The sequence below is a fragment of the Neophocaena asiaeorientalis genome, unplaced genomic scaffold (genome assembly GCF_003031525.2).
Source record: "Neophocaena asiaeorientalis asiaeorientalis breed wild unplaced genomic scaffold, Neophocaena_asiaeorientalis_V1.1 scaffold546, whole genome shotgun sequence".
Taxonomy (NCBI): Eukaryota; Metazoa; Chordata; class Mammalia; order Artiodactyla; family Phocoenidae; genus Neophocaena; species Neophocaena asiaeorientalis.
The window spans coordinates 1,583,739-1,600,298 of record NW_020175442.1 but is presented as its reverse complement, the minus strand read 5'-3'; the positions used below and the strand labels follow the sequence as shown (position 1 = coordinate 1,600,298).

General features: G+C 34.2%; 1 protein-coding gene across 1 annotated transcript in view; it reads right to left on the bottom strand.

The window, feature by feature from the left end:
* SYDE2 (synapse defective Rho GTPase homolog 2) overlaps positions 1–16,560 on the bottom strand; it is a 35,703-nt gene that overhangs the window by 16,961 nt on the left and 2,182 nt on the right. Inside the window, exons 2-3 of the mRNA XM_024767891.1 lie at positions 9,718–10,413; positions 3,424–4,526 (exon numbers count right to left, since the gene is read on the bottom strand). Of these exons, the coding sequence (XP_024623659.1) occupies positions 3,424–4,526; positions 9,718–10,413 (1,799 nt within the window). The remainder of the gene's footprint in view (positions 1–3,423; positions 4,527–9,717; positions 10,414–16,560) is intronic.

The window sequence follows — 16,560 nt, the reverse complement described above, 5'->3', positions numbered from 1 at the left end:
TGTGATTTCTGTAATGCTGCCTATCATATCTTAAGCAAAGATACAATCCTTACCCTTTAGTTTTACATGCTCAAACAATATCTCTATGCCCCAAGATGTTGCCCTTTCACATCTTTTGCTCTAGACTGAAGTAATACAGCACAGCAGTTAAACTAGGGTTTTGGATTCATAAAGCCCCACACTATCACTCCTTGCTTGGTGAATTTGAGCAAGTTACTTAATCTCTTTAAAACTCGAAAAAAGTATATTTTTGAAATAAGGTTCCAGTATACTATTTGTGTAAAGTTATCTTTAAAAAAAAAAAAAAGTTTCTGAGGAAGAAATAAATCTAGGACTTTTTAACTTATCAAATTAATTGATTATAAAGCAATGAAGGAAATTCAATTAAAATTATACATTAAAGGTAAAATAAAACTTCTAGTTCAAAATGTATATAAGATGCAAAGACACCACTCACTCTCCCTTCAACCTACATTAAAAATATTTGTTTTTTAAACACTGTTAGTTCAGTATAAATTCACTAAGAGGAAATCAACATGGTATCTTAAAGAGAAAACATGCCTGATTAAGCAATTGGAGTTTTTTAAAATGATAAACCTTCAAGAAAATTCAGGAAAGCGGTTGTCACCTATACTTCCACATCAAAGACTATTTAGGAAGTTTAATCACCTTGAATTGAAAGAAGTTACAGATAAAGAAATTATTTCAAGACAGAAATAAAGTGAAAACACACAGTGCAATCCCCAAGGATTTGAACTAGGAATCACTTTAAAATGCTAAAAGTGATCTAGAGGGAGAATGCAAATGAAATTTCCCGGTTTACTTATGACAACCTCTTCTGAGTTTTTAAATAACTGATAGAATACACTACAGAAAGTGGGTCTCAACATAGGAAAGCGTCAGTAATGGATACATGGAAATGTTATCCAAAATACTTGCGATGACAAGCATTAAGTATTAATTAATTAAGTATTAATTGAAAGATAGTAAAGAACCTACAACTATTTCTAAGAAAAGGTAATTCAAGGTGCTGCTGCATTCAAAAGAATCAACATGATATGGGAAATCGGGAAGGTACTGGAAAGAAAATTCAAATTTCCTGTCCTTATCCACATTCATGTTACATTCACATCATCACAAGAAAGAAAAGTAGAACGGTAGATGATCCAGGCAATGAAACTAAAATATTAAACAGGATCAAAGGAAATGCTACCACACGAGAAGAAACTAACTTGAGTACAGCCCTTCTGGTGTATGCACACTTAAGTGTCACAAAATTTCATAAGGATGTATCCTCTTAAACTTGAGAAAGAGATGAACCTAGAACAAATTAAAGAAAGCAATACTTCAATAGCAAGTAATAAATTAATGGAACATGTTATCCCAAAAGCTGCAATTACAAATATAGTTTTAAAGGTGAATAAAAGAAGGAAGAGCTAATATAGATATGTCAGGCAGGGATATTTTAGGATATATCCCTACCTTCAGAGGCTGACTTCTTGAATCAAACACTTGAAGTACATGCTTGATGCCTCTATTGAGGACAGAATCTGAACTGGATGGACCATGAGGATGATTTCTATACTAATTTTTCCTATTGGAAGCAGGAGACAGGCAGTAGTAGCCTTCAAAATATTTCGAAGATATCACAAACCATTTTTTGTTTGACTATCAAAACCTGATGTTCATTGTAAAAAAACAAGAATAATTACTGACTAGAGAGGTAAACAAAATTTAAGCAGTATGCTGCTCTGTAAACTGCAGGCACAATCAGCCTCTTTCTGTGCGTGTGTTGGGGTGCAACAGGGAGAAGCACAAGAAACAAAACAAGAAAAGGTGTTGAAAAAGTACAGCTCCAAACATACAACTGTAAATTTTTTTTTTACTTTTTATTTCACAGGAAATAATCTTTATTAAAATAAAACTTTCTAAACTTTAAGTATAGAAATAAAAAGCATTGCTAAAAATATTTTCTTGACATTTAAAATCAGTTATTACAGTCTTATATACTTGCTCTTTATAAAATATTTTCAGAAAATAGACTGCAAAAGTACAGCGTTATTTGAGTTACTTATTTTAATATACAATTGTAAAAGTTTCTGTTTAAATAATTAGCTTTAAAGTCTGCCTAATCTCTGGCCTCCCTACATGCTGCATGGAAAAAAAAAATACAGGAAAAACAGAGGATCTTAAGAAAAAAGTAACTAGACCAAAAGTTGGATTGGAAACTGAAGGCCTCACTTCCACCCAGACAACGTAAACTTGACTTGATGGAATCACATATCTGAAAAGAGGTTTCAAAAATTCAAATGTCCTACCTCTCAGCTTCAGGAAGCTACTGCATCTATTTTTATTTAATATAAGCAAAAAAGACCCACAGAGATTAAGTGACTTGCCCAACATCACACAGCCAATGATGGATGAGAAACCAGAATCCAAGTCTCTTGTACCTTTATACAAAACTCCACTAACTTATGCAATTTCTATCATTTCCATGTTAAATTCAAGGTAGATTATTTTAAGTTTGCATCTACATTCTTATAAAGAAATCATATTTCAGATTTTGTGGTATTTATTCTCGATATTTTTTAATGAATGTTATAAATTCTGATAGCACTAAAGCAAAATACTTCAGAACATAATGATGCTTAGGCTTATTTTGTATTGCAAAAAATTAGTATAAATAATTACTTATACCTCATTAATATCCTCAGTCATACACTGTTTCTCATTGTCATAGTCTACATGTATAAATGAAAATAAAGATAAGGTCTACTAACTAGTTAACATTTACATATCTTGTTACAAATAACACCAGGTTTTTTGTTTGTTCTAATGAACTGCTTTTACCTTCTTTAAAAGGAAAAGAGAATGAGATGTGCTTTTATTAGTAGGACCTCTCCTTATCCTCCATGCTATCCCAAAGGTAAGACATGGATAAGCTTATGCTTTCCAAAGAGTGGAACTGAGGGAGAACAGGGAATAAGGGCAGGGAGTTAATTTTAGGAGTGAAACAGGGTTATAATATTCACTGTCGAACTCTCTACCAAAAGAACGTCAAAACATTCAGAAACATTCCTTAAATGAATTAGGCTTAGCCTATGTTATCAGCTCTGGCTTTTGCTAGGAATGCCATTGTAAAGCAATCTTCATCTTTAAGTATAAGACCATGCAGCTCTGCATCACAACATAAATTATGGAACCATCTAGCACGCTTTCAATCACTGACAACATAGGTTAAGGCATAAATTACATCCTAAACAGCAATGGAATAAAAATAAAGAATCGGAATGAGAAAAAGTCTAAATTGGATTTTTTTTAACTTACCTTGAACTCCTTCCCCCAAGACTTACTATAAATAAATTTAATTATTACTCAAATAGACAAATAAGGGGGCAGTAGAGAAACACAGTAAAATAATACCTGACAGCCTCTCTTTTCAATTTCCATAATACATTTCTGAATCAGGAGTGGTACCATCAAGCCTATATTTTCTTTCTCTACAACTTTTCGAATATCAACACCAAATATTACTGGTTCTCGATTTATATCTAGTCCATGAAGTGAATTCTCCCACTGTTCCAAAAGAGTCACTTTCACATAAATAAGACCTCTAGGTTCAAGTTTGACAGCCAACAGATGTGTCTTTGTCACTCTGAATAAGGTGGGAAGAACAACAGTTCCATGACAACACACTCGATTTTTTCTTGGAGTGGGTTCCCAACTGAATACTACTAATTTCAAATGCTGTGCATTTTCAATTTCTATGTTGAAAGTGTGATCCATGTCTAAAAACGTTGTCCGACATGTGAGCAAAGCTGTTCTGGCTTTGTTTACTGAATCTACCTGAATTGCACAAAAGACATCTTTTGAATCTATCCGAGGTGGTTTTAAATCCTCAGCACCATAGAAATGCACATTCATGAGCCCAGATATGTACTGAGAACACTTAGGTTGATCAGAAAAGCTATAATGTCTAAAAGCATCAATGTCTATTTCATTCTTGCTACAACTATTTGGAATTATTTCTTTTCCTTTTGCAAATTTGTTTTCACATCCATGTTTGCTAGATTTAGCTATAAGTTCAGGAGAATCTCCATCACTGAGGTAACCACTTTTGCAGGAATACTTAGAACTCACAGAGGTTTTCTTCTGGTAGCTGTGCTGAGAAGACACACTAGTATCAAGATGGTACCGGCTTATAACATTCCTCTTAGCAGCTGTGGTTGTGTTCCCAGAAGGTAGAATAACAGCATGATGAATTTCTTGCCAGTTACATTTAGACAAGGAAGGAGTATTATCCGGACTGTTTCCATAATTCAAGTTTCCTTTAACACTTAGTTTCCGGCTAAGTTCTGGCAACCTTTTCATTCTCATGGAAAGTTTCCTCACAGTTCGTGGAGATTTTATTTTATCCGGGAAAGACCAATGAATTGAACTGCCTTTTTTCACAGGGCTATGGCTTGGAGAAGATGGTCCTGTAACTCCCAAATCAGGCTTATTTGTAGCAGCTACTATCCCAGGACCTTGAAAATAAAAGACATTATAAGGTGAAATGTTTTGATTCCTACTTTTATTTTTACTTTATAAAACACCAACTTAACAAGCTCTCACATGGACACAAATTCTTTCCTGTCTCATCTTAAGGGTGAGATTTAGTCAAAAGTTTAGATGAATCTCCACTACCATGTTCAAGCAGAATATCAAGATCTACAAATGGCTTCCGGTGGAAAGAAATATCTCCCTCTCCATCTGCCCTTCTATTCTGACGCTTTGGAGGAAAGGTAATACAGGTTCCTTTTAAATCTTTCTCACTGCAATATACTTCAGTGAGCATGTGTTTATAACTGTAAACAGTGAATATCAGAGAAAACTAGGAAAGCTTCCTATTTTAATATGTTCATTTTAACATATTAAAACATTAATTTCAACATGTTTCCTATTTTAATATGTTTATTTATAAATTCTACCTAATATAAGAATGATTCCTCTATATTTACAATACTCTAAAAACTAAATTTCATCACATAGCATTGCTGGTTAAAAAAAAAGTTAAAAACCAAACAAGTGTATAATTTTGACAACCAAGAGCCAACTTAATTGGCTCTAAAATTCTATTAGAACGGGCTTCCCTGGTGGCGCAGTGGTTGAGAGTCTGCCTGCCGATGCAGGGAACACGGGTTCGTGCCCCGGTCCGGGAAGATACAACATGCCGCAGAGCGGCTGGGCCCGTGAGCCATGGCCGCTGAGCCTGCGCATCCAGAGCCCGTGCTCCACAACGGGAGAGGCCACAACAGCGAGAGGCCCATGTACCCAAAAAAATTGTATTAGAACATATCACCAAAGATTATATAGAATGAACTCTAGTTAATCAAGAATAACTGAATAATGAATATCATAAACCTACCTGAATAATTTTTTAAATGTATAGACATTTTCTTTCTTGTATTATCTTTATGCAATAATTCCGTAGAACTTCAAAAGCTAAATTAGGGCGTTTCTTTGCTATTGTAATATATTAAATGACAGTACAGAGATAAAGTATGTTTTCTTATAATTTTCAATTTTCATAAAGAGTAAAGTGTTAAAATTCTTTCGAATTCTTCTCCACATAAAAATAGTTTTATTTTTTCCTAAATGTCAAAATTACTCAGGTTTACAATAAAACGTTTTTTAAAAATTCAAAAAAGTACAAATAAAGTAAATAATAGCCCACATTGCCAAGAGATTAACCACTGTAAAACCGCACTACCAGGAGATTAATGATGGTAAATACTGTGGTGAAAATAATATTAAAAGTAGTTTCTATTGTTATTATTAAATTATTAATATTTAGTTATTATTAAAATTAATACCAGCCAACATTTACTGAGCTAGACAAAGTGTGAAAAATTAATTTAATAATTAGTATGGGCAGACCCTCATTTAACTCTCATAATAACCTTCAGAGTTAAGATACCATTACCACCCCATTCTCCAGGTAAGGAACCTCATGCATGAGCTAATTTGTCTAAGATCACAAAGCTGGTAAGTGGAAGAATCAGGACTCAAACCTAAACACAGGCTTTCAGAATCTATGCTCTAAAGTACTACGCTTTCAGTCTCTCCATCCTTTTAAACAATTTTCTGTCCATACATATACATCAAACTGATTTTCAGATACCTTTTCTCAACTATTATTAAGAAGTTAAAATATTCCATTTAACCTTAAACTTTCAATCCCCCCCCCAAAAAAAAGAATGTAAAGACTAATCAATTTCATTTAAAAATCTGAACCTGTTCCTAGTACGTTTTCAAATTAATAGAACAAAGTGAAAATAACTTCTAAAACTCTGTTGGTATTATCCCAATTATTTAAAATTTAAACTAATTGTTCATACTTTATTTAATAATTCCTTATAAAGATCCTTAATGACCCTAATATCAGAGGTTACTCTATGTAATACTACATTTGACAACTAAAATGAGAAAAAAGTGTTTATTCATTTCAAAAATCAGTAGATTAAATGACCTTTCTTTAAAGTATTAATATAGTATTCTCCCCCCACCCTTCAATGTGTCCTATTGACAAAGTAGTTTCTTTGTAGAGAAAGGACTATTTTAAGTATGCCTGCTGGGCTTTTCTGGTAAGCAACTAATAAGCAATGGAGTGTTTGATAAACTAGACAAAGCGTTCCCTTGTACTGTAAATTGTAGTACAATTCTACTGGTTTCCTGGTCTAAAACATTCTATAGTAGTCAGAGTCCTACTGTAGTCTACAATCTATTTTGTCATGGCCTAAAAAAAGCTACTCAGTATATGAAATTGCTCTAGGTTTTATTAAATCAATAAAGAGTTAATCTAACATACTGACTTTTTTACATATTATGCATTAAATATCTCCTACTGAAGTCCTTACCTAATTATTAAAATGAAATACTGTATTTGTTAGCAATTTCTACTGCAGACAAGACTGAATTTATTTTTTTTTAATGCTTTGTTTTTATAAAATCCAAGAGCTGAAATATGACCAATTTGAACAATCACTTAAAATTAAACCAAAATTATACCAACCAAATCACAGATTAGCTACAGCTTATAAGGGGAAAACATAAAATGAAAATCTTTAAATATAAATTTATGAACCAGGCTTGAATCTATTGAAACTGGCACACTCCTTCAGCATCTAGAGCAGTAACTGGCACATACCAGAAACTCAGTGTTTATTGAATAAATGAATTAATGAATTAACCAAATTCATTGGTGAACCTTTCAGGAAATACAATATAGATATTACCTAAAATAGTTACCAGCTAAAAAGACCAAGTAAAGATACTAGTAATGGATCCTAATGAAGTAAAATAGATCATGATAAAGATCACTGCAACAGTAGTGGAGTCTATTAACACCCAACATTAAGGAACCAGTCAAACAGATTAGGGCACATCAACTCAATTAAATACTTTAAAAATAGGGAAACAATCATAAGATTAATCTACATGTAACAACACAAAATATAGATAGCAAGTGAAATCAGCAAAAACCAAAAATAGTCCACTATGTCAGCAACTAGGTAAAAGATACATAAACAACCAGAAGTTAAAAGGGAAAAAACAAGTCACAATTGTGTTAGGATGATCATAAAAATGTCATTCATATTAAAAATACTTAAACTTTCTTATTTCTTAAACAAAAAATTATTTTGAAATTCAACCACTCTCTTTGCCTATTTCTCAACAGATTTCTGCCAATGTTGCTAAAGAAAACATACCACTTTAGGTAAATGACCTTTCTGATCAAACTAAAGCAAAAAGATGACATATAAACGAACTGTCCAAATACTTCCTTTGGTCAACTTAGGAACGTGCTTGTTGTAATAATATACTTAAGAGAAGAATAACAGTAAGAAAGGAGACATAATTGGCAGCCCTACTGTACTTTCAAATTTGGGTGGTTTTTTTGTTTTTTTGGTAATGTCTGTCAGTCTTTACAGATTCACAATTTGCCACAAACATAAAATAATAAAGTTTAAAGACAGTACTTAAAGTGTATATCACTTTACAGACACTGGCTCTCTAATGTTGCTCTTATACTTATGCCCTCTTGCCTTTTCTGCACCATTCCAGACCCATCACTATCTGTCTGCCCTACTCCTGCAAGCCTTCCTCATCACTCCATCCTGATCACAACCGCTGTTCCAAACTATTATTTTATAGACTATTTATACCTCTTCCCATCCATATTACAAAAGAAACACACATTTGCTCTGGAAAATCAGACTACAATTAGAAATGCACACACACAATTTTAATCCCAACACAGGGGGTAAGGATGGGTCAAGCATTAACAGTTCCAGGACAGCTTTTCATTGTTTCTTTCAAAATTGACATCATACAGTTCACACTGTTTTTTAACTCACTTTCTTTCTTATCAATATAATATTTACTCCTTCTCCTCATACCCCTGTGAAAAGGATCCAAATGCAAGTAGATTACTTGTAAAGTACAAAAAGATCAGCAAGAAAGTGAGAAAATTCAGGAGAAAATTCAAGGTGAATTATCAAGCCTGCTACCACTATGGGCACCTGGAGCTTAACTTCATGAGAAAACTCTGGGAAACAATATACAATTATCCCACCCAAGTGTGGAGGGAGCTGGGGTAGGCCTATACCAACTCCTGTCAGTCACTTGTTGAGGGGCACTCCCAGGATGTCCTGCAGGAGACTCTCTAACACTTTGGAAGGAGTCCTCAAGTAGAGATGCAGATACTGATTTTTGGAAGTAGGCTACCTCCATTTAAATAAGTAATAAAACCCAAGGGATATGGACAAGTACTAACAGCGTCTTCTATACCCCACATCTTTGACTACTCTGTATCATTTGAAATTTTATAAATTAAAATGACTCATTATATAGAACTGCTTTCTATTCAACATTTAATAACTGCAACTAAAAGTGCTTAGGTAGTGTTTTCTTGGGTAGTGTGTCTGGGACTAAATTTAAAAAGAAGCACACCAGAAATCAAGGCAATCAAGGAAAAATAACACCATTAGGTTGAACTATATGAATTGCCAGGTTTTTGTTTTTGTTTTTGTTTTCAGACCAAAAACTGTTAAATATTGGCAGTTTCATATGGTTCAACCTAATACATATCAAACTTCAATTATTTCCTTTCTGGGTTCCATATCTATTGTAGCACCTATTTGCAAGATCTTTACTTCTACCTCTCCTTTCTTTTTCTCTTCTTCCCTTCCTTTGTTTCTGAGGAAATGTAGGCACAAAAGTGAAAACTAATGACTGCTAGTATACTGAATATACAATTTTTCATGTTTGGCCAGACCAGGTGTGAATGAATGAATGAATAAATAAATGAATGAAGCAAAACAAGACATACATGAAGAATATATCTCTTCCAGTCCCTGTGACTCCATTCTTTCAACTAAGAGAAAAGTAATTACTGCCTCAAAGGATAGACATACTAAAACCACACCATACACACTAAAAGTTGGTGTAGGACTACCCCAGCTCCTTCACCCCTTACAAAACCAAGTCTGTAATAGGAATAATTAAACCACCAGGTATATAAAAATGTTTATAAACCTTTTTCAGTTTTATTTTCATGAAAATATACTCACTTTGTAAGGAAAAGTACATAGCTACAATAGACATCTATATTTAGTTTTAGATACTGCCAAAGAATTGAAAAATGGAAGAAGGCAGATATATGATCATCTTTACCTGCAAAAGGAGATTTCAACGTGGGACTCTCCTCTACTATTATACCTTCTTGTGTCTTGTGTCCATGCCTTTGCTTGTACTGCTCCACAAACTCTGTGGAATAGATGGAATCTATAGGATTTATTTCATTTGACTGTGTGGTCTGAACATCGCCTGTGTGTTCAGAAGAGCACAGCAAGTCTTCAGTGTGCTGCTCTTCTTTCATTAGGTCACTACCAGATAATACTCTCAAACCGACATCAGGAAACTTCAGAACAGCAGAGTCTGCCTCCCCAAAACTCAAGGCATTTGAAATACCAAAGTCATCATCCTCAGGAATGGGGTTGTACCATATTTCTCCTTCATCATCTGCATCATTTTCCTCATTAAAGTCTAATGAACAGTCTCTTGATAATGAAGAATTTGTAGCAGTACACACCATATACGTACAATATTCTTCAGATGATTTGAGGAAAGGTCGTGACAGCTGCAGTTTAGGTAGAGAAACGGGTGAGATGGATAAATGACTTATATCTTGGCATTTCTTATTTTCGTCTTCCAAATTAAAAGATCTCAGAGTACTCTGATATAGCCAATTGCGTTTCTTTGACACAGTGATGCTATTAAGTGGCTTATGACCCCTGAAGCCAATATTATCCTTCAGATCTTCAAGTTCTCTTCTCTTCATTGAAGACTCATAGACATTTTCAAATAAGTCTGTTTCAAAGAAAAAAGAAGGCAGAATATAATGCCTGGCATACCAAGAAAGGCATGTCACTTAAGACCAGTTATTAAAATACTATTTTTAGGGGCTTCCCTGGTGGCGCAGTGGTTAAGGGTCCACCTGCCAATGCAGGGGATGCGGGTTCGAGCCCTGGTCCGGGAAGATCCCACATGCCATGGAGCAACTAAGCCCGTGCACCACAACTACTGAGCCTGCGCTCTAGAGCCCGCAAACCACAACTACTGAGCCCGCGTGCCACATCTATTGAAGCCCACGTGGCTAGAGCCCGTGCTCTGCAACAAGAGAAGCCATGACAATGAGAAGCTCCCACACCGTAACGAAGGGTAGCCCCCCTCACCGCAACTAGAGAAAGCCCACGTGCAGCAACGAAGACCCAATGCAGTCAAAAATAAAAATAAATAAAATTATTTAAAAATATATATATACTATTTTTAAAAAGATAAAAAGAAAGAAAAGTAATATTAATAACATTCAGAGACAAAAATTGAACAAGACAAATTTTGGATTTTCCACCTAAACATGATTTCTATTATTTAGATATCAGACTGCTAGTATAGGTATCATAAGAATTCTAAGAAAAAGGATAAACAATCTCTGAGACTGCCTTTATAAATATCATAGGGCTAAAAAAGCTTTACCCTAAGCAAAACACGCTTTATAAAAAGCTTGTATAGAATGCTTTATACACAGTATGCCTTTAATTAATATTTGAGTAATTTTAAACTCACTGCTACAAGGACTTTGGCAAACACAAGTAAGATTACTACCTTTTCATACAAAGATTAACTTCGAATAAATCTTTCAAAACAATTGTGCCTTACTTATTACTGAATGTCTTACTGATTATTAAAATTTCAAAATAACATGTTTCCTAACCATATAGTGCAGTAGCAACTTATGCAGAGTTTAAGTTCTAAATATCTAGGGCAAAAATAAAAATAAAAGTCCGTAAGGAGGCCCTTGATTAGGACCAGGTATCCTGTCTCACAACAAGCACAACACAGCTATATTATTGACAGGTACAAACTTGAGCAGCAAGAATACAAGAATGAACAAAATAGCCCCTGCTCTTAAGGAATTCATAGCCCAATGGAGGATGTCAAATACTTAGATATGTGTATGTATTAATATAACGTGATAAGACTCTAAAAATGTATATGTAACATTAATTCCATATAAAGGGGAAAATTTTTTGCACTTCCAAAGAGTTACATAAAGCCGGCTTCCCGGCTTCAATGACAGTCAATAAGCTAAATAAATATATATCATAAACTAACTCACTACACATAGATAATTAAAACAAAACCACATTTCGATCGTGCCCCGTTGCGGCTTGGCCCGTGATGCTCCAGACGCGCAGGCTCAGCAGCCATGGCTCACGAGCCCAGCCACTCCACGACATGTGAGATCTTCCCAGCGTAGGGCACGAACCCGTGTCCCCTGCATCGGCAGGCGGACTCTCAACCACTGAGCCATCAGGGAAGCCCCTTTCAGAGTTTTTTGATGTACATTGTAAATGAAATAAACATGCTTCTACTTGTACTATATTCCAAGGAACTACAATGAGAAAAATAAAGCTACCAGTATCCCATATTTAAACCGATACATCTATTGATATGTAATGAATATGTAATATTAAAAGGAATAATTACATCGTGAAACACAATACAACTATTTTTCATGAAACTACATAAACTTGAGATGAAACAGTCTGCTTGCTATTGCTGAATATTTAAAAACACAAAATGCTGAAGTTTAAATTTAGAGATAAAGAGGTACATTATTATACGTTCTGATAAAAACCAAATTTATTCCGTTATTAAAACTGAATATAAGCGACACATTATTCAAGGTAGAAAATTTTACTTGGGCAATTATTTATATATAACTTAAAGCATTTCATTTTTATCTCAGTTAATTAAATGGATGCATATGAATATAAGTTACACAGAAATGGAAAGCTATTTACCATCTTCTCTTCACTCCCCATTTATGCTAAAATTAATGTTAAACCTTACTGGCATAAATGTAAAAGTTACCTTTAGCTTCAAATTTTATATATATGTGTGTGTGTGTATATATATTTTGACATTTATATATTTATATGTTGAAAGAAGACAAAAGTTAAAAAGATATAAAAATAAGTGTGCAAAGTTGCAAGGCAAAAAAGTCTTTATTCTCTTGCAACTATACACGTTATGGTATAACTATCAGACTCTAATTAAAGTCATTTTCCTTGAAAATCTGTAAGAGAATGCGGAAGTGGCAATTAAAAGTTTTTCACTCAGAAAAATATTTACATAGTGGTGAACTACTCAAGCCAGTTTTGTGTTCTCAACTATTACGTATTTCATAATAAATCTAGGTGAGTTACTATTACTAAACATTTAACTAGTGCCCCAGATCAAAATCAACAGCAAACTTTCTGGGAAATTATGTACTGCAGCCCTCATTGAAAATGTACAGTATCTACAACATCTTTTCATCATTTAAAACATTCTACTGCAAAAACAAACTGTTGTTTTAGCTTACTTCTCTTTTAAAAATCCTAAATAAAAGCATTCTTGTGAACAATGTATTTGAGCTTAAATAAATAAAAGCAGCCCTGCTTATAGAGTCAAGCTTGGCAGCCCAAATGAAATTACTAAAATAAACTTAAGCCTTAGGTTTACATATGAGTGTGTTTATATGTATGTCTTTATCTTTCCCAGATAAATCTTAATGAGGAGAGGGGTACAATGAAAAGAAAAAAGGTATTTTTCTATCTTTTATTTTTCCTCCCTTGTGACTAGCAATAAAAACTCTTAAGAAAAAAGCTGTGTGCTAGCTTTGGGGACAGGAAAGTAGAGAAGGAAACTTTGAGACTCTTTTCAGTTCCCTGAAAGTAATGAGGAGGAACAAGAGAAAAGAAGCACAGAAGAAAAGATGAGTAGAATAAATAAGTGCTCCTAAAGTGGTGTCCTCTAGTTCAATTCCCAATGCTCCCTAAAGCAGTCCTTCTCAACTTCAGATCATTTCACTCTCTATCCAGAATCCTAATATATTTTCACAAAGCCTGCTTGCCTTTCTCTTGATAACAGCTAAGTGCCAGGCATGGTACCAAATGGATTATCTTTTTTCATCATCACAGCAACCTGAGGACTGAGGCTATGCAGAGCTGAGTAACTTGTCCAAGGTCATAAGGCTGGTAAGTGGTAGATTTGATCAGAAACCCAGAATCTCTATTCTATTAGCCATTACACTACATGGCATTCTCTCTTGCAGATTCTAAAATCTCACTTTTGTTGGTGCAAGATGAGACTAACATGGAGGGATCTGCTTAAACTTGGCATATATAAGTAGTAAGTATAAATTCATACACATAAAACTGAAGCAGAAAGAGCTCAAGTGCTTTGCTCTAATAGGGGTTAGTTTAAGTATCAAGTATCAGAATAAAGTAGAATGCTTTTTCAAAACTTTTTAAAATGTATCAAGATAGGTGATTGAGATACTGAGAATTCTAGAGCCTACTACTCAAAGTGTGTACCAAACAGCAGCATCTACACTGCAAGTTCGTTAAAATGCAGAATCTCAAGGTCCCACCCCCACACATATTAAATCTTCATTTTAACAAGACTTTCAGAGAATTCATATACACATTAAGTTTGAAAAGCTCTGCTCTATAACTGCGAACCACACGTTGAGTGGCAAAGGTCTGGAAAACAGCCTTAGGATTCTCAAAACATAAACACCACTTAGAAATGGAGGACTTTCAAAAATCAACACAACACTATTTTCTGCTGAATCTGTAACTCTCAATGTTTTCCTGCCACCAGCAACTCCAATGTTTTATGGCACTCTTCCCAAAACAAAAAACAAAAACAAAGAAATGGACTCACTTGCTTCTGGGGCCACGATGGCAGAATTTCTAACAGAAGAATTTAGAGCTAGAAGACACTCAAAAAGTATTTGCCTATAGTTACTAGTCTTGAGAGGGCTAATGCATAAAAGAATTTGTTGGAAAAATTCATAAAGATAATGTAGCTCATAAAGTTAAGAAATTGAAGCTACAAATACTTGAGAAGGGAATAGATAGAAATCTGCATTAACAGTGTCAACTTCACTTTAAGATATAATGCACAAGATCACACCAGCTATTTAATACTACCTTTAAAGAACTGTCTAAAGATTTTGAACAGAATATTACATGCCCCAATTTTTTTTTCTTTCACAGATCACAGAGCAAGAAGAGTAGAGTCAAAGTAGGCTAATTATTTTTAAAACAGTAAAAGGCCAAAATAGCTCAACCCAGTGCTTTCCGATTTATTTTTGAGTACTATATGCTAATTAAAACTTATTTATAAAGAGTTATAATGAAGTATAGTCAGCAAATAGATTAAAATTCCTTTGTAACCTTAAGGCTTGAAGAAACTTTACAATATTTACCATGTGTAATGACTTTAGATTTCTTAAATAATCATCTCAATTAGTAACAAATTGGTCAATCTGTGAGCACTACATTCCCAACTGCATCAAATCATTGGCAGTATTATACTATCAGAAGTTTTAGTGGTTCTTAGTAGGAGCCAGAAATCAAAACTGAATATCATTTTGGCTTCCATTTGTCATATGGCTTCAAAAATTTCCAAAACACCTAAGCAGATTAGGTATTTCTATCTCCTTACATAGTTATTCTGTGTTATAAATTCTAACTATAACTATTTTGAAAGAAAACATCGCCACAAATAATATTGTACAGAAAAATGTGATATAAACCTTCTAAGCTGTTTTTTTTTAATACATTTATTTATTTATTTATATTTATTTTTGGCTGCATCGGGTCTTCGTTGTTGGCGCGGGCTTTCTCTAGTTGTAGCGAGCAGGCGGCTACTCTTCGTTGCGGTGCATGGGCTTCTCACTGCGGTGGCTTCTCTTGTTGCGGAGCACAGGCTCTAGGCGTGTGGGCTTCAGTAACTGTGGCAGGCAGGCTCAGTAGTTGTGGCTCGCGGGCTCTAGAGCACAGGCTCAGTAGTTGTGGCGCACGGGCTTAATTGCTCCGCAGCATGTGAGATCTTCCCGGACCAGGGCTGGAATCTGTGTCCCCAACACTGGCAGGCAGATTCTTAACCACTGAGCCACCAGGGAAGTCCCCTTCTGAGCTATTTAACATCTTTATACAACCAAGAATGTACTGCTTCATCGGGACTGCCCAGTTAACTTTTTAGAAAACATGATTAAAAGTAGAATCCCAGTAACCAATTTGAACTAAACATTTAAAGGTAAAGGTTTAAGATGGATAAAGCAATTGACTAAAAGAAAGACTTTAAACCTATTCTAGGATTCCCCCATCTTCTTTGCAACTTTGAGGAAGTTACTTACCCCTCTAAACCTTGTTGAAATTCCATCCATCTCCAATTAATTAATAGAATTAATTGGATCAAACCTCTAAAGAAATTTAGAGTCCCTTTGACCTTATATAAATAGGAGTTTTGGAGTCATAAAGACCTGAGTTTGAATCCACATAATAGTTTGAATCTATATACTAGTATACATAAACCAAATACTAGTTTAAGTGACCTTGGGCAAACTACTTAACCCCTTCTTTGCTTTTGCTGTTGTTGTGCAATAACAGCTGTCATACCTCCATGGAGGGGGGAGGGAAGGGAAGTAATAAAGATTATATGAAAACCCCACAAAGCATTCAGAATGGTTTTAATAAGTTCAACTAACCTTCATAAAAAACAGTTTAAAAAAAATTAACTCTTCAAATCTATACTAGATATATAAGCATTGCACAAATTATTTTTATCTTTCCTAAAAGATGAACTTATGATTTGAAAGGAAATAACACCTGAGAAAGTTTTTAAAACCAGAGATTATCTAAGCTTTTGTTTAGATTTCTTGTAAAATATCTAAAATACCATCACATAATAATTCTAATGTGTCATTTAATTTCTTTTAAAATTGGTTTCATTTAATTAGTTTCTCAATGAAAAAATCAATGAATTCATTCCTAAGAGTTACTACAGTTATTATTAGTTTTAAAACACTTCAATGTTTACACAACAACTGAGGGTGTTAAAAGCCATCAGATAGTAATGTCTAACCTTTGCAACAAAAGGGTAATACATATTTTACTG